The sequence below is a fragment of the Protopterus annectens genome, chromosome 7.part1 (assembly GCF_019279795.1).
Source record: "Protopterus annectens isolate FY-2018-M chromosome 7.part1, PAN1.0, whole genome shotgun sequence".
NCBI classification, from domain to species: Eukaryota; Metazoa; Chordata; order Ceratodontiformes; family Protopteridae; genus Protopterus; species Protopterus annectens.
The window spans coordinates 77,797,780-77,817,146 of NC_056740.1; the positions used below are offsets into that span (position 1 = coordinate 77,797,780).

The following is a 19,367-nucleotide window of genomic DNA, read 5'->3' on the forward strand; positions in this document are numbered from 1 at the left end:
CAGCAGATGGGTCAATGGACTATATTATGCATTTAGTCTTAGGCAATAATGTGGTGGAATATACAGTAGTATACACATTTGTTTTTCAGTAGAATAGATTACGTTTTATGATTGGAAAGCCTGTTATGCCATAAATGTTATAACTGTTTACCTCAAACTCTTGTTTAGTGAATGTTTGGGCTGACACATTTCTGTGAAAATCTTATTACTCATAAGAGTTTATTTTCATTTTTTTTCATAAAAAGTTGGATAAAGTATACAAACACACAGTATCCATATTACAATAAGTTTAACTGAGTACAGAGATAAATGATATCAGATATTAAAGACATGTTATGAAAGTATACACTCCCTAAATCTGTACAATGATTCTTCAGTGGTCTGCCTTTTCTATCACTGTAGATTCTCAGATATCCTTCTCCTTGAGTTGCTTGAGCAGTGGCAAATCTGCACACCAAAATTCTGGAGCCATATCCACCACTAAAGATTATTGGCCAGATCCTCCCAAGTGTCTTTCTAACAAAATGGACCCCTCTGTGGCCCAGATAAGTGAATATTTATTTTTGCTGTAGGAGGGAGAGCATTATAAATGCTTTTTTATTGCACTGTACCACCCGTGAACCACCCATACTTTGGGATGTATTTACTACCATGGCACACAGTGATCAGTTACCTGCAGACTGACCAGTAAGTCCTAAAATTTCAGTATAACTGGTTCATCAATGCATCATAGAGAAACAGTGTTATAATGTGTGCTGTAAGTGGACATACTGCCAAACGCAAAATATGCAGTTCATGTGAAGCTATCAGTTACTGTCAGCATACCTGTTACTCCTTTGATTCTCTGTGGAGTGTTAGAGACATGGCCTATGAGCCAAGTAGTCACTGAAATGCCAGTGGGAACTTTGTCTTATGAACTTGTGCAGTTTGTTCCTTGCTTGTCACCTTAAAAATATCCACATTTGAAGTGTATCTGTTGACTTTATGTCCTTGATTGTGCATATGCAAGTATGTGAATTATGTATGTGCAGCAGCAGCGGTAAACCTGTCTGTGAGATAACACTGCAACTTTACTATTTATATACGATTATAGTTAAAAATGCAGATACATCAAAATCAGACACTCAAATTGTAGACACCAGAAGACCAACAGTTCATAATGCTGACGCGTCAAAATTCTGACTCTCGAAATAATGACAAAAACACTCAAATCTACAGGAAATAAATTGCAAAAAACAAAACACTATTCTTCACTGATCATTTTACATTAAAACACTTGAAAATAAAACAAACAAAAACTCCTAAACTATAACAATGCTGTAGGACATGGTTCGCCTGAATAGTGGTGCTGTTACAAAAACATTTTTTCTAAGTTAAGGGGCAGGGTAAGAGTTAGGGTTAGCATGCATTAGTAAGGTGGTATGGGGGATAAATAGATAAAGAAAACAAGTAATCTCCATGGTATCCCCGAAGTCTCAAAACAACCCACTAAACAAGTGTAGTGGGTCCAAAAACAAAACAGTGTAAGAAACATCTCTGTGTGGAAGATTTTCAGTCCATATATCTCTAGTTAATCACTGTATATTAATCAGATCAGACAAAAGTAGTAGAAGTAACAAACTTAAACTCGTCTTAAGTAAAAAAAATAAAATAAAAAATGTATACTTGTACAGAATTACTAAGTCAATGTCAAGCAAAGTTCCTCATTAACACTTTGAAGAAAAATCTTGATGAGTGGATGGGAAATAGGAAATACACCCCGGGGATCACTTCTGTGGCTCTGCTTGACAGGGGCACAGGAAATGAACTTTCTTGGGTTGGCGTAAGACAGGGAACTTTGTTGGCTAGGTTTACTTAGGCCCTTGGGCCAATAGCGTAGTACATACCTATGAAGCTAAGTATTTGAAAGTAATCCAAGCAAGGCAGGCAGTCTGTTTCCCATCAAAAATCCTTTATTAAGTACACAGACAAGCAATCCAAGTAAAACAAAAATAGACTAGTAGTTTCCTCACAAGCTTTCTAAATATATATATGCTTTTTATCAGGCAAGGGAGTGGTTTATTGTGCTGTAAAACAAAGTGTTATTGGTACACATGTTAAATTCACATCCCTTCCCCCATCAGTGGGACATTCAAGCTGGTCCTGCCCTACTTATTAGCTGTCATAATAACATAGCCCTTATGTACTTTAAATAAAATTTATAATGATGTGGTACCTCTTATTTAACCAGATTATTAAGTAGATTATTAAGTCTGTGATTTTATCCAAGACAATATACTACATGGCTGGAAATATATCAACCTTAGTCCATTTGGCAATCAAAATATATATATAAATATATACATATATACTTTGCATGTAAAAATCTATTGTAAAAATCATATTCTGTTTTCATAACCTAGTGTTAACAAAGATCGCTTTCGTCCTTCTAGACTTCTTCAGGTCTGTATACAAGAACCTTAAAAACTATCTATAAAAATATATATAAGTGTATAATTAGTATTGTTATTACACAGCATTTTGAATAAAGTGGAAAAAAGAGAACCATGAAAAGAAAAAAAATAAGAAAAAATTTTATGATGGAAACAAAATATACACTTAAATTACAACTGATTTAAAATGGTATTTTAAAAAAAAAACTGGTAGAATAAAATAAAATAAAATTAGTCATGTAAACAGTGTGGCAATTTTCTAAGTTCCAGTGCACTTTTAATTGAACAGTAGTGGTTTAGTACAGGCTTTCTAAAAGAGTTCAGCGTTAATTGCCACATGAGTTTTCATGTTTCTCCAGAATATTTGGGATGTCTCCTTCAAGATCACCCATCTCTATGCGATCCAGGATCTGGAACTTAAAACCTGTGTGTCTTTTATAAAGAGAAAGGTGTTTGGCTAGTGCATTATTTTTACATCCAGAGTAGATTTCTGACAGATGACGTGAAATCCTATGCTTGAGTTTATTTGCAGTCTTGCCGACATAGAATGCATCACATTCATTGCACTGTGCCCTGTAAATTACTTTTGTAGTGTTACAGTCACCCCCCCTGCACTGGTCTTAATGATTTTCTTTAAATAATGGCAATAAAAACTATCAACTTGCTGCATAAATATACAAAATGTACAATTAGTTTCACATCTTTTAGTGTTTCTCTCATATGGTCTAGGTTTAAATTCAACAAAACTTCTAATGTTCCTGGCCTTCCTATAAACAAAGGATGGGGCTTCACCTAAGATGCTAATCAGAAAAGGGTTTCCTGTGACAATGTCCTAGTTTTCTTCAGTAACATTTTTGATACTGTGATAATCCAAAGTGTATGTCAGGATGCAGTTATTTTTGCATTTGTTGTTCTCTGTGGAATTTCTTAACATTCTCCTACTGAGGAGGTTGAGTGAAGGTGCTTCAGTCCTTTTCAGTTCTATAATGGGTTCCAGGATGTTTTTTAACATCTGACTTTTATAGCCTCTCACTAGAAAATCATTCTGTAAGTTCAGGTTTCTCAGAAATGGTTCCATCTCTGTGGTAATTCTAGCTAATCTATAACCATGGGACTTCAATACATTATACTTGTTTTTTGTAGGATGTAGACTTTTACTGTGGAGTAATACGTTAACCCTCGTTGGTTTTCTGAATAGATCAGTGGTGATTCTGTTGTTGTTGGTGTCCTTGGAAATCTGCATATCTAAGAAAGTGGTTGAAATATAGCTATGGGAAGAGGTAAACTTCAGGAAGGGGGTTGTTTGATTGAGGTGATAAAGTCTCCAAGCTGCAAGGTGTCACCTTCCCACACAATAAAGATGTCATCAATAAAACGTAAATAGCATGTGATATGCTGCATGTAGTCTGTGTTATTTAAAACAAAGTCCTCCTCCCACTTGCCCAGGGCTATGCTGAGAACCATGGCAGCCCCCATTGCTATACCAGTTTTTTGTTTGTAGAGTTTGCCATTGAAAGTAAAGAAATTGAAGTCCAGTACAAGATTAATGAATTTGCTTAACTTTTGCAGTTGTGCATGTGCACCGTGATTATGTTTCTTAAAAGACTCCATAGCTTCTATTATACAGTAATTGTGAGGGAGCACTGTGTACAAGGATTCCACATCAATAGTTAATAAAATGCTGTCAGCTTCCACTGTAATGTTTTTTATTTTCCTCAAAAAATCCATTGAATCTCTTATGTATGACTTGTTCTTTTCTGCTAAAGGTTTCAGCAAGTAATCAAGGTAAATGGCTGTGGCTTCAGTAAGGGAACCTTCACTTGCTCCCACCGGTCTATAAGGCGGGTCTTCTCTGTTCTTGTGTGGCTGTGGTATTCCTAAAAAGTAAGGTAAATGTTGGCATGGGCTCCATAAATAATTATAAAGATTTTCAGTAATACGTTTTTCTTCCCATAATATGGTGAGATTAGTGTTCCATAAATCATATGCTCATAAAATTTGTTATCCTCCAGCATGTTCTCTGACTTTTGGTTGTAGCTAGTGGTACACAAGTATACCTCCTCCATTGTCTGCCTTCATTACACTCCTGGATTTATCATTGCCTAGCTCAGTCAATGCTTTTCTTTCTCCCTGTGTTGAGTTATAAAGTTTTTTCTTAGGAGGTTTTTTAAGGAGTTTCATCATGTCCATCTCACATTTCACTTCAAAAGCAGCTAATGTTTGATGTAGTGGTGGACAATAGCTGCTAGGCCTTTTTATAGTTTCATCAATAGGTTAATTTTCAATGTCATTACTTTTGCCATGAAACTGTGCTCTTAAGTTGAGCTTCCTCACATACATTTTAAGGTCTATCAGTACCTGAGCAACCTCACTCCTGCAGCTTGGTACAAATGTAAGTCCTTTGGACAACACACTTTTTTCATCTTCAGTCAGTGCTTTAACAGAGTGGTTCCAGATAAGCGGAGCACCTGTTATTGTTGTTATTGTACCTGTTATTGTGGCTGTTTCCTCCATCTGAGCCTGGGACCTGGGTTGCAGTCGGGGTTCCAGTTGGGATTGCCCAGGTATTGTATTTCTCTCACCCCTGTCCACTGTTTGGGTCTTCTGTCTCCCTGGGGGTTCATGGATAGAGTATGAGACCTCTGGAATTCCTCCTCTGCTTTCTGGAATCTCGGTGGGTTGTAGTAGTATTCCTCGCTGTGGCTGTAGTAGGGGGAACCTGGTAAGTGGGACAAGCTCTGGGGCTCTGGTAGTGGTCACCATTCTTGTTCTGGTACTGGTGCTGGCTTTGGTATTGGTGTGGTGGTTGATGTCCGTGCTGTCGATATTGGTCTTCCTGAAGAAACTGGTCTCTGTGAAGGTGCTGCTGTTCCTGGTAGCTGGATTGTCTGTGGTCCTGGTTGTCCTGTAGAATTCTTTGGTTTTCTGGTTCTCTTTTTTTCCACTTTATTCAAAATGATGTGTAATAACAATACTAATTATACATTTATATATATTTTTATAGATAGTTTTTAGGGTTCTTGTACACAGACCTGAAGAAGTCTAGAAGGACCTAAGCTGTCTTTGTTAACAATAGGTTATGAAAATAGAATATGATTTTTACAATTGATTTTTTACATGCAAAGTGTATATGTATATATTTATATATATTTAGTGAGTGTCAAATGGACTAAGGTTGATGTATTTCCAGCCATGTAGTATATTGTCTTGGATAAAATCACAGACTTAATAATCTGGTTAAATAAGCGTACCACATCATTATAAATTTTATTTAAAGTACATAAGGGTTATATTATTAAGAAAGCTACTAAGTAGAGCAGGACCAGCTTGAATGTCACACTGATGGGGAAGGGATGTGAATTTAACGTGTACCAGTAACACTTTGTTTTACAGCACAATAAACCACTCCCTTGCCTGATAAAAAGTATATATATATATTTAGAAAGCTTGTGAGGAAACTATTACTCTTTTTGTTTTATTTAGATCACTTGTCTGTTTACTTAATAAAGGATTTTCGATGGGAAACAGACTGCCTGCCTTGCTTGGATTATTTTCGAATACTTAGTAATTCTGTACAATTATACATTTTTGATTTTTTTTTAACTTAAAATGAGTTTAAGTTCGCTAGTTCTACTACTTTTGTCTGATCTGATTAATATACAGTGATTAACTAGAGATATATGGACTGAAAATCTTCTACAGAGAGAAGTTTCTTACACTGTTTTGTTTTTGAGGATAAATAGATACACAGATACGGACGCATGATTCTTCATTGTGTACTTGACATATTGTAGCTAAAGTGATCAAGCAATCATGCTTGATTCTCAAATTATTGCGAAAAAAAGCAAACAAAAAAAAATACCCTAAACTTTTTATCTGAAGTTGTCCTTTCCATTCTTCCTTAGCACATGGGTTTGGATCTGGTCCTCATATCTGACTCGGCTGCATACTCTAGAATTTGGATCCAGCTTTTGAGCTTCTCCTTCTACCCATAATGCCTCATTTCTTCCCCAGTACCTGAGATCTTGTTTGCTTCCATCCTGCTGAGATGCAGGTTCTTTCTTTCGAGTGAGAAATTAATTAATTTTTTGTAAGTTTTTGATATATTTACTGGAATTGTCTTATTAATTTATTTTTCTATCCTCCATCTTTGTATACACAACAGCATTAGGCTTTTCTACTATTTTAGATAATATTTCTTAAGTACCATAGTTGCTATTTTTCCCCATTCACCCTTTAAGCAGGGTATTTTTTTCTTAATTACCATAGCTGGTAATTCAAGTAAAGAGAAAATTGCTAGAACCACGAAAGCAGAACTCCACTGAAGTAAATATAAATTATATCACAAAAAAACAACAAGGTGTTCCTGTAGGCAGAAAAACAGTGTCTATACACTTGCAGGTAAAAAGAAGATGGATTTAATATGGTAAGCACTTTCACAGTTGTTAGAACCTCTTCATCAGATATCGCATTCAGCAGAACATAGCTACTTATATTCAAACTACCCAATCAACGTCAGCAAATAATTAACTAATTGCACCATATATCATAGTAAAAGAAATTTTCAAGCAATAGTATCTAAAAAAAAAAATCAGCATTTCATTTACTCATACCTTAGAAATTCATATTAAATAAATAAATATATATATATATATATATATATATATATATATATATGTGTGTATATATATATATATATATATATATATATATATATAAACTCTTATCTATAGAGAATATATTAAAAAATGTAACGTTTAAGAGGTCTGTGCTTCAAAAAAAGGTTTTAATGGGATCATATCATTTAACCCAGGGGTGATTAGATCTAAAAAGCAGAATACATTTCTGTTCGAGAGACTCAGTCTTAGTCTTAATGTCACCTCCCCTTATAGTTTCCGGTACAATTTCTCATACAAAAAAATCTAAAAAGATGTTCATTATTAGACATCACGTTTGGCCAAAGCATTCGTTTCTCTTTTATTCTTTATGTCCTTTAAATGCTCTAGCACTCGCTCTCTAAAAGAGCTATTAGACTTACCTATATAGTATGCACTACAGAGTATACAAAAAGTATAATGGACTACATTTTGGTGCTACAGTCTGCATAGAAAGAAAAGGCAACCATATTACCCTGTATGGGGTGAATAAAACTGTTGCTAGTATGTATGTGCTGTACTTGAATTTTTGGCTGTTCTTTTTAAAGAATGAGCTAGCTTTTCTGCCATTAAAGTACAATTAGCAGGCACTTCCAATTTTCATACAAGAGACAAAAATTATTCCTTAGCTTCTTCCAAGTTATGCAAAGCATTCCTAAAGGCATTTTTCTCCTTAGACTACTAGTAAGTGATTCTTCAACCCCCCCCCCCCCCGCCCACACACACACACACACACACACACACCCAGGACCTGACTGTTGTACTACAGGGTTTAACTCAGAAACCTTTTGAACCTTCAGCAAAAAAAAAAAAAAAAAATGACCTAATATTTCTTTCTTGGAAAACAGTTTTTCTTGTTAGCTTTTCTGCAAGGAGGATTTCTGAACTCCAGGCTCTTTCTTCAGTCCCCTTGCATTATTTTCCATAAAGATGGAGTTACCTTATGGACAAGCCCTTCTTTTTTTTTCACCTAAACCAGTTTCTGAAACAAGCATTAACCAATCCATTCATTTACCGGTCTTCTTTCCAAAATTTTCAAACAAAGGCAAATATGTGCTACATCTTCTTGATGTGCACAGACAACTACGTTTTTATCTACACAGGACAAAGCAAATCAGAAGGTCAGATCAGCTATTTGTTTCATTTTCACTGAAAGGACTGGGTCATCCAGTTTCTAAAGTTACTTTAGCTAACTGGATTACTGATTGTATTTATTGGATCTACTCTCAGCAAGCATTTCCTTAGTTAAACCACCCAAAGCTCACTGAACTACATCCATAGCTGCTTCATCTATTTGGTCAAGAACATCTATTGGTGATGTTTTTGCAGTAGCCACATGGTCCAATGCTCATACCTTTGTTACTCATTACAAAATGGATCTTATATCCAGATGTAGGGCCACCTTTGACTCATTGGTACTCTGAAATATCCTTCCATGAGGACCACTCAAGGTCAACATAGCTAGGGGATTCTGTCCCAAGCAGGCAGAGGGGGTCTGCAGAATCAGGGATACAGAGATACGTTCTCTGGCAGGCCCTTCCAGCGTTCCTGAAAGGAGGCCCACCTGTCCTCCTCTGTAGGCAGTCGGGGAATGCTTGTCACTGTACCCAAATGCCTGGCTAGAAATCATTCAAGACAAATGGGTGCAGACAGTCATATCCAGAGGTTATTACATACCCTATTCCACCCTCCCTCCTGTAAATCAGTCCATTCCAGATATTCCACCCGGTCAGAGGGACTATGCAACATCAGAGATACACAAGTTGCTAGAAAAAAAGTCATCCAAAAGGTTCCCGCAGACCAGACAGAACTTACTCAAGGTTCTTTTTAGTTCCAAAAAAGACAGGAGACACTTAAGGTTTCAGCTGGGAGACCGTCATTACCAATTTCGAGCCCTGCACTTCGGTCTCACTACAGCCCCTTGTTGTGACCTTTTTGCCACATCCATGAATGCCAAATGCAGCAGCTACTTTGCCCTCATTCCCCCCTTAGGGAAGTCATCAAGGGATGCACTTATACACGATTGGCCCTGGGACTTCTTTATGCCTTTCCACCCTTTCCCTTAATGCCCAAAGTACTTCAGAAAGCCAGCACATTGAACAGCATTATGGTACTCATTGCACCTCACTGGCCTCGACACATTTGGTTCTCCTTTCTCTTAACCCATCTTCTGAAGGGACCGTGGATTCTGGACCCAGTTCCAGACCTTTTGACCCACTCATTGGGAATGTTCCATCTGTTCATCCAGACTCTCAAGTTGACAGCATGGCTGCTCCAATTCTACAAATAGCCAGTTTTCCCCCTGCAGTTAAACATATCTTGATCTCTTCCCACAAACCTTCCATGAGAAAACTGCATTCCAGTAAATGGAAAAGATTTTCATACTTGGCCGTTAAGCAGAATATGGATCCTTTTACAGCTCCTATCATAGCAGTTCTAGAATTTCTCTCCATACTTTGTGATGAGGGTGCATCAGCAGCTACCATCAGGGTACAACTAGCAGCCATATCTAATTTCCAGATTGGGGAAATGGGAATGTCTATCATGTCCCACAAGCTATGCAAGGCCTTTTTGAAAATTACCTTCCTGCTAAGACCTCCAATGAGAGAATCTCCAGCCACTTGGGAACTAAATTTTGTTCTAACTGCCTTAATCTTGCCACCCTTCGAACCCGCATCATCATGTGATATAAAGTTTTTGTCATGGAAAACTCTTTTCTTGGTAGCCATTACTTCTGCCAGATGGGTGTCAGAACTCCAAGCCCTCTCTATACGCCATCCTTATATAGTTTTCCACAAAGGCAGAGTATCCTTAAGAATCTAATCCCTCTTTCTTACCGAAAATTTGTTCAGAAAACAATTTAAATTGATCTATTGAGTTGCCAGTGTTCTTCCGCAACTATAGCAACAAGGCAGAATATAAATTACATCAACTAGATGTATACAGACAGGTATGCTTCTGCTTGCACAGGACCAAAGATTTCAGAAAGTCAGACCAGATTTTTGTTTTCTTTTCAGGTAAAAGGAAAGGATTGCCGGTTTCTAAAGTAACTCTCTCAAAATGGCTTACAGACTGCATTTCCTTTTCATACAGCAATAATAGAAAATTACCAGGCAAAGTGAAAGGCCATTCCACAACAGTGGTTGTAATGTCCTCTGCTTTTCAAGCTAAACTTTCTATGGACTCTATCTGTGCAGCTGCCACATGGGCGAGACCTCATACCTTTATTACTCAAAGTAGATGTGACCTCCCGGAACAGGTCTTTCTTTGGATCCACTCTACTGAAGAGTCTGTTTTTCTAAGCCACTCAAGGATGAAGGTGCTAGGGATGCTGTCCCAACCAGCAAGAATTAAGGCAAGATAGGATAACATAACATTAAGAAGTTGTGTACTCACCATAACGTTCCATGTTTGTTGTCCATCTCGCCTTTATTCTTGCATCCCACCCTCCTTCCGCCTCCTTCGCTCCTGGATCGGGTGGTTTATACATATATATATATATATATATATATATACATATATATATATATATATATAAATATGTATATAGATATGTTTGGGTTTTTGGAGTCTTTGGTTTCCTCATTTCTTTCAGCTAGACAAGATGTGTTTAGAAATACATATAGATAATAGTAGTGCTTTCACTTGCAAGCAAGATCTGGGTAATCTACCCTAAGCATCATGGGATAGGAGTTGGCCTCGAGCCAGTGGAAGCTCTCGAGCTCTTGTATTAGGCTGAGTCGGAACTGATGCTGCGTTCCCAACCCAACCAACCAGCAAGAATAAAGGCGAGATGGACAACAAACATGGAACGTTATGGTGCGTACAGAACATCTTATTAACTACATCTAGTTCAAGATGTGCAGTGCAGACATCATGCCTTTCATAGATGTGCAATAGACATTTATGGCCATGGTCACAGTACACAGCAGTCATCATTATCATGTGGCAGGAAAGTACTACTGAGCAAGCTGTCGGCATTAGATCTACTGCTTTAAACTCCGTTCCCAACATCCCTTCTGATGGCTGAATGCCTGACAGTAATGTGTTTTTTTTCATGCACAGTGACCTTTATAGTGTGCCATACATAGTCATGCACATTGACCCCACGGCCTGCCATACACAATTATGCTATGCCCACTGTTTTCTGTCCACCTGCATCACTGATGTATTTCTTCCCTTTGCAGCTTTTCAGGATTTGGAAGGGGCTGATGTGCCCCTTTGAGGTCTTGCCACAACCTTCTGTGTTACATGACATAAGTAGCCTTTGTTTGTTGTGATGCACCCTGGCTCTGGCCTTTTGTGTGTGTGTGTGTTTTTTTTTTGGCTGATTGATGCCTGCACAGATGATGACTGCAGTAACTTTGAATACACAGGGTATAAGAATATACATATGTCAGTGTGCCAGTTGGTATTGTCATGGCAACAATACCATTGTAGTCATAATGTTTTTTCTATGTACTTGTAGAACCTATGATGTGTCTTAGCAAATAAGTTTGTACCAAATGCCTTATCTCTTGTGCATGGGTATACTGTGAGTGCCTGTCATGTAATGCTTCTCATTCTTCTTTAGTCCCATAATTCTGTCTTATTTGTCATCCTGTAGCTAATCATATTCACCTCACTGAAGTTCTTGGGATAAGTTTCCTACACTCTGAATTTGAAAGCCACCATACTTGGTCATTTCCATTTTTGTGCAGGATTGCTTACTCATTGAACCCCCTGAGATGTTGTCTAAGGATTTTTCTGCAGAGAAACCCCAGATGTGACCAGAAACCTAAATCAGGATTTCAGCAGCCCAGAGAGTGTCTCAGTAACATTCCTTTTCAGTCCATATTATGCTTTCTTTGCTTTCAGTTGAGAATAGCATATAGGTGCCATTAGCTAGGGCTGTAGGGGCTAAACACAGAGCACTGTAAAACTCAAACATGTGGGTGGTGTCTGTTATTCTGTTTTGTTTTAGTCACCTGCAGATGTTTACATTATGTTTGAGTGTAGTAATCACCTACTAGGAGTCCTTCGTGTATATCCTTAGTGATACACATATATCATATGGCACAAATGAAACTGTCATGCTCACTGTCAGGAAATGATGCTAAGATTTGCAGCTCAGAGTGTCTTTAGCAAACAGAGTGACAGTTGATAGAATGACCCTTCTTCACCATATTCACCTTCTCCTTTTGCCATTTTCATCAGGGGCTGACTGTATTGCAATGTAGGTGCAGTCTGTGGTCCGTACGTACATGGAAGAGGTATGCAGCATCATAAAATTGTTCCATGGCTGTATAGTGATCAGTTGATGTTGAACGTCATATAGTTCACAGCATCATGTCTCTTTAACAGCCAGGAATTTGCTCAGCATACAAGAAGATGTGGTCAGAATCACCCCACTGTGTTGCTTATATGATGATGGAATGTTGCACATGCAGATATGCCCAGTTACAGCAAAACATTTGCCCGTAGTGGGATAGGGTTTTGCTGTTGACAGTGTGAACTCATGTCTGATGCATACAAGTTACACATAGCTAGCACCTATTACTCCTTGGTTCAGGTCATTCAGCTGTGGGTACCGGTTCCTGTACCACTGGCTTATACACTTGCAGGGAAGTTGCTGCCTAGAGTGGAAGAATATTGTAAGTTTATTACAGTCTGTCTGTTTACAATTATCAAGAGTGGTATGCCGAATTCTACCTCCTCATATGTGCACAGAGATGGCCCAGTATTTTAAAGAATCCTTAATAGTTTGCAGAGCACCACAGTGTGCCAACAGTTTTCTTCATTTATATAGCTTCCCATAGACATTGGTTTCGAATCACCAAAGTATGATGATGCTTGCAGCTTTTGGCTACTGTCTTGCTCCAAGCATAAATTGTTTTGTAATTATTTCCCCAGTTTGATAGTCTGTTATTCTTAGATATACTATACTAACACCAGCATTGTTTTCATTGTAATCTTCGGTAACTTTGCTTACCTGTGTCCCTACCTTCTTTAATGGATTTTTTTATTAACTTAACTTATTTGTTAACGTTTTTGTCAGTGATGTTTCCTGTTTGTTAGACATTTCAGACCTATGCTGTCTGTCATATCTACATCTGTCTTTATTTATTTTCACTTGTAATCAGGTAGGTGAATTAGTTCGAAGATCCTTTTCTGTCATGACTTGGGGAAAGGACACAGTCAAGATACATTGTAGAATGCAATCCAATTAGGACAGTAAACAACAAAATGCATTCATAATGAGACATTAAGAAATGGTTGTGTGATTGTGTGTGTATATATCTGTATAGATATCTATATGGATCTATGTCAAAATAATGAATTACCATAACGTCAAGTTGCAAAACTGTGAGACAGAAACAACAAAAGTTTACATTCATGAACGTCCAGATTGTTGTATATTTTCACTACAAAATGAGTCAGTTGTCTAATGTGGTGAACTTCTCCCTTTTGTCCACTGTGGTGTAATCTCATTGTTGGTATATTTAGTTGGGGTGTCTGGGAGTGAAGCCACCCCCCCACTTTGGGTGGTTTTACGTTTTGTTTGCCAATTGTTTACTTACTGGGGAAAAGTTACAATGATCTGTTCGTGCGTGAATGTAAACTTTTCTTGTTTCCATTTTGCAACTTGACATTATGGTAATTCATTATTTTGACATAGATCTGTCTGTATATATATAGAGAAAGAGATCTCAGTATAGATAGATATATATATCTCTGTATATATAGATATATCTTCTGGACAATTTACTTGCCCTTGTTTAATAGAGTGAAAGATTTTTGATCTGGGAAGCAGCAGCTCAAAAACTGTCTAATTTCCTGGTTCACTGTGTTTGATTCAGTTCTGATTTGACAAGATTTATTTGCCATCTGAAGTTGAGATTGTCTTTTTGCTGGACCTGCTTACCTGCACAAGTCTGCTTGCCATTTTGGCTTCTGGCTTCACAATGATTCATTTTCAAGTCCAACTTGGATCTATGGATGGGAAAAAGAAAATTTACCCCAGAACTGCCACCTGTGCTACTAATGAACAGAGACGTCTTCTAACTGCTTTATCCCATGCATGGGTCCCCTCAAATTATCTATGATATGAGCCCAGTTGGTCTCATTAGGGTTTTTATATATATATATATATATATATATATATATATATATATATATATATATATATATATATATATATATATATGGGTCTACTTCATTTGATCGAAAGACCATTTGACTGAAACCCATTTGATCGAAATTTCATTTCATCGACAACCAGTATTCAAGGCATAAATCTGGGATTTGTCCTCCTCCCCAATGTTGTGCGACCCTGGAGTTGGTATATATAGTCAGAGTGTGTGTGGGGGGAACAGCCCCCCCCCCACATTTGGGGTGTGGGGGGCAAAGTCCCCCCCATCTATATATACCCAACTCCAGGGTCGCACGACATTGGGGAGGGGGACAAATCCCTGTTATTTGCCTTGAACACTGGTTTTCGATCAAATGGGTTTCAGTCAAATGGTCTTTTGATCAAATGAAGTAGACCCATATATATATATATATATATATATATATATATATATATATATATATATATATATATATATATCTATATATATATATATATATATATATATATATATATATATATATATATATATTTGTATATATGTGTGTGTGTGTGTGTGTGTGTGTGTGTGTGTGTGTGATTATCGATCATGGGTAAGGCCATTCTCTGGCCAAATGGGATAGGTTAATTCGAGCACAGAAAGGGAAACTGGCTAGTCTTAAAATGGCCCACAAGGGCAGCTAGCCTAGTATTTACCTATGAACATAGATTTATAGTAATCTCTGTTTACACACATTTATTTACAAATACATACAAAAATATTACAGGTGTAAATTACTTCCTTTGTATTACATCTTTATGTCATTGTTTTACTTAAATTACCACTGTATAGTTCTTTTTTGCACCTTTGCTAAGACTGGACCTGGTCACACCACGCTATCCTTGTCAACAAAAATAAATAACTAACCAACTTAAACATTTGTGTTCTGTGATTATTTGATTGTGATTTCACAAGTCTCTTGTTTCCTAAATGCTTTCAGTGTATTGGTTTACTATGGGTCTACTTCATTTGATCGAAAGACCATTTGACTGAAACCCATTTGATCGAAATTTCATTTGATCGACAACCAGTATTCAAGGCATAAATCTGGGATTTGTCCTCCTCCCCAATGTTGTGCGACCCTGGAGTTGGTATATATAGTCAAGAGTGTGTGTGGGGGGAGCAGCCCCCCCACATTTGGGGTGTGGGGGGCAAAGTCCCCCCCATCTATATATACCCAACTCCAGGGTCGCGACATTGGGAGGGGACAAATCCCTGTTATTTGCCTTGAACACTGGTTTTCAATCAAATGGGTTTCAGTCAAATGGTCTTTCGATCAAATGAAGTAGACATATATATATATATATATATATATATATATATATATATATATATATATATATATATATATATGTATATTTGTGTGTGTGTGTGTGTGATTATCGATCATGGGTAAGGCCATTCTCTGGCCAAATGGGATAGGTTAATTCGAGCACAGAAAGGGAAACTGGCTAGTCTTAAAATGGCCCACAAGGGCAGCTAGCCTAGTATTTACCTATGAACATAGATTTATAGTAATCTCTGTTTACATACATTTATTTACAAATATATACAAAAATATTACAGGTGTAAATTACTTCCTTTGAATTACATCTTTATGTCATTGTTTTACTTAAATTACCACTGTATAGTTCTTTTTTGCACCTTTGCTAAGACTGGACCTGGTCACACCACGCTATCCTTGTCAACAAAAGTAAATAACTAACCAACTTAAATATTAGTGTTCTGTGATTATTTGATTGTGATTTCACAAGTCTGTTGTTTCCTAAATGCTTTCAGTGTATTGGTTTACTATTGAAACTTTGGGGGGGGTTTGCTGCAGAATCCAGTGTCAGTTTGTCAATAAGGTATTAAGAAGGGATGCATGTATTGGTATATGAATGTCACTGACAGAAGCATTTTTACCAGGAAGTAACTTTTTTTTTTTTTTTAACAAATAGCATTGATAACTTATGGCTGTTGCATATATTTCCAAAATGATTATTTTACTGTTAGTATAATTTAAAAAACTCTGATGGCATTCCAGTATGTAACAATACACTTCAAACAATGCTTTTTGTAGCTTTAATTGTGTTTTGATGTTAGCAGGTTGGAATAATTGTACTTTTTCACAAACGTGCCAGAGACAAAAAAACTGTTTTAGATTTTCCTGCTCCTGTAGAGTGATTTTTAAGTATATGATGCCATTTGTTCACATTGCTACCCTGTAATATTCTGCTTAGCATATAGGAACTGCATCCAGCACAAAGTACACAACTAACCATCTCCTGTCTGTATTAATTTACCACAAATGTCCTTGTCACAAACGGAGAAAAAGGCATTAACATTCAGGTCTGTGAAGATTGTTAAAGTAGCCTATCTGTTAAAACTCTTTCATGTAAAGAAAAGCTACCATGTATGTGTTTTATTCTGCTGAAATACAAGCTTTTTTTTTTTGCAGGAACAAAAGCGAATCAAGACTTTTTGCCAGGTCTGTGTTCAGGACTTGGTGAAAGAAGCTGCTGACATCAGTATGAAAAATGACTTTCTACAGAAACTTTGGCCTCAGATATTCATTGAGCTTGTCAAGGATACGGTGATAGAAATGCGCAATAAAAGTTCTTACATGAAGCACTGCCTGCAGAAGGTCATTGATCAAAACTAACAGTCATTTCCTGTCTGTGTAGCTTTCAGCAGGTCCCAAGGAATTGCAAAATACATTATTGAAGATTGTCAGTAAATGTCACTTGTTAGATAAAGACCACTTAATCTGCTCCTACAGAAATTTCCAAAACAAAGGTTTTATTGAGGAAACAAACAGCAAAAGTGCCACAGAACTGAAAAGGAGGCACAAAGAGCAGGAAGCCAAAGCCATTGTTACTGTCTTCCATTTACTGCTGCTATTGCTGCTCTCTTGCACTACAGCCAAAAGGGACTTCATGTGATGTCCATTGGCCATTTGTTCATTATTTCACAGGTTTTATGAATGGTTAACAGCTGTCTCTTTGTTTGACAGCTCTGGGATAGAATTGAATTATGTTTATCTGAGTAGAAGGAACATTTCTTGTTTTTGTTTTAGACGTGCTGATAGCTTGTGCTTTTAAAATCAGTTGCTTCTGTGGATTGTTTTTACATGTATTCATTTTGATTGCATATACTGTTTTAATCTTTCTCAGCACCAGCATAAATGTGAGGCTGCAAAATCTGATATGCTGACCGTTTTTGGACTGAAATATATATATAAATCCTTATTTCATGCTATATTGAAGTATTCTTGTTGATATCGCTGAGCAGGCTGTTTTAAATGTGAATGGATTGAAATCTCGTAAGTCAAATTAATATGATCAGGTAAAGTATTATAATTATTGCAATTATGACTGGGAGAATCATTTCTTATTTTTCTTAAATTTACTTCTGTTTTTTTAATGGGTCATTCCTTTTGGGTGACATTCATGCTTGAGGATACCCCTTATTATAATCTTAAGGTTCCTAAAACTTGCAAGACATACTTGGGATGCATGGATAGTCCTAAAGGCCTCTGTGGTCAGTATTAACCAATGATCAGTTAATTCAAATTAACAGAGTAGAACATTAAATACTCCACATATTATATCACCTTATTATAGATTGCATGTTGATGATTAGAAAGTTCCATTGAAATAATTTTTCCAGTGAGTCAGAGGGGGGATGTTCATCATATTGATCACTGCTGCAGTAGCCATAGCTGTAAGAGTTATATCTTGGGAAGGATATAACAGTCATCCAGCTTTCAAAGCTTCAGGGCATATTCCACATGCCCAAACTGTCAAGTAGCTCAAGCTGAGCTGACTAAAACACAAGTGTAGGTGTGAAGCCCTTCACACCTTTCCTGCCACTGAAGAGTATGCTCCTCTGTAGCTTTTGAGAATCAGTGATAATCTTGTGCTTTCCTTTGCTGGGCAGGTACGTTTCCTTTGGGGGGGAACTTCCATTTTCTTAAATGTATTGATGTTTTATTACTTTACGAGTGTTGTATTTTAATGGACTGTTCATGTGACTGTAAAGTTATTTTAAACAATGCAAAAGTAGTGTTAACTAACTAAAAACATATTTTCTGTGAATAAATTGTGTTTATTTTTCCTTGTAGGGGCTGGCATAATATTTGAAAGTGCTTTTTTTGCTTTGTTTTTTTCTGTCAAAAAAAGAGTAACTTTTGCAGACTGGTAATTTTACTGGCATTAGCTGCTTGTCTTTCCTTAGAAAGAGGCAGTATTTTCAGCTTGACAGTGGAACAGATTAACGGTCTCACAGTCAGTCCTTCTTCTAGCCTCAAAAAGAAAATATTAAGCAAACAGCCTCTGCCACAACAACAGGCTAGCAGTTTGCCTCAGCTTCAGGTGATTGACTCTGCAGTGGCCATTTGTTGTACCCCAGATCACTCATCTTTTACCCTGGATCCTTTTGGTATAGCACCTACAACCACTATGGACCTGGGCTAGCCACATCTTTGAACGGCTTTTGGGGTCCCCTCAGTGGATAAGGGAGAGTAGCTCTTGATACTGGGAGAGGGAACAGGGAGGTCTTCCCTGCTGTGCAAGAATGCTGTGCTCATCCCTGGAGAAGCAACTGCTGCCATTAGTTTTTATGGTTGACACCAAAAACATATGAAAAGAAAAAACAAAAACATGTTTAATAAAACGCAAACTAAGTGCTTTCGTCCTCTATATAAAAATGGACTTTATCAGAGTTACAGAAAATAAAATCAACAATATAAATATAATGCTCAACCCATATTAATACAATAATTGACAATAAATTAAACAGTTTCAGCTTCCTGGGTCTTTCATTATTAAAAAAACATTTAATATTAATAACTCCATTCAAAACTTGGAATTTATCTGCCCACAATTTTATTTGCCATAAACTTTCCTTCTGTTCATAGGTTCATAGGTAGGTACTAGGCTATCGGCCCAAGGGTCTACGTAAGCCTAGCCAGCAAGGTACCATAGCTTACGCCACCCAAGAAAGTTATTTTTTTGTGCCACTGTCCAACAGAGATATAGAAGTGATCCCCAGGGTGTATTTCCTATTTCCCATTCACTCATCAAGATTTTTCTTGAAGAGTGCTAATGAAGAACTTTGCTTGACATAGATGGGTAGCTTGTTCCAGA

At 37.1% G+C, this 19,367-nt stretch overlaps 1 protein-coding gene across 1 annotated transcript in view; it reads left to right on the forward strand.

Moving 5' to 3' along the window:
- LRRC49 (leucine rich repeat containing 49) overlaps positions 1–17,588 on the forward strand; it is a 2,278,115-nt gene extending 2,260,527 nt beyond the window's left edge. Inside the window, exon 16 of the mRNA XM_044078469.1 lies at positions 16,679–17,588. Coding sequence (XP_043934404.1) covers positions 16,679–16,882 — 204 coding nt within the window. The 3' untranslated portion in view covers positions 16,883–17,588. The remainder of the gene's footprint in view (positions 1–16,678) is intronic.
- Positions 17,589–19,367: the final 1,779 nt, after the last annotated feature.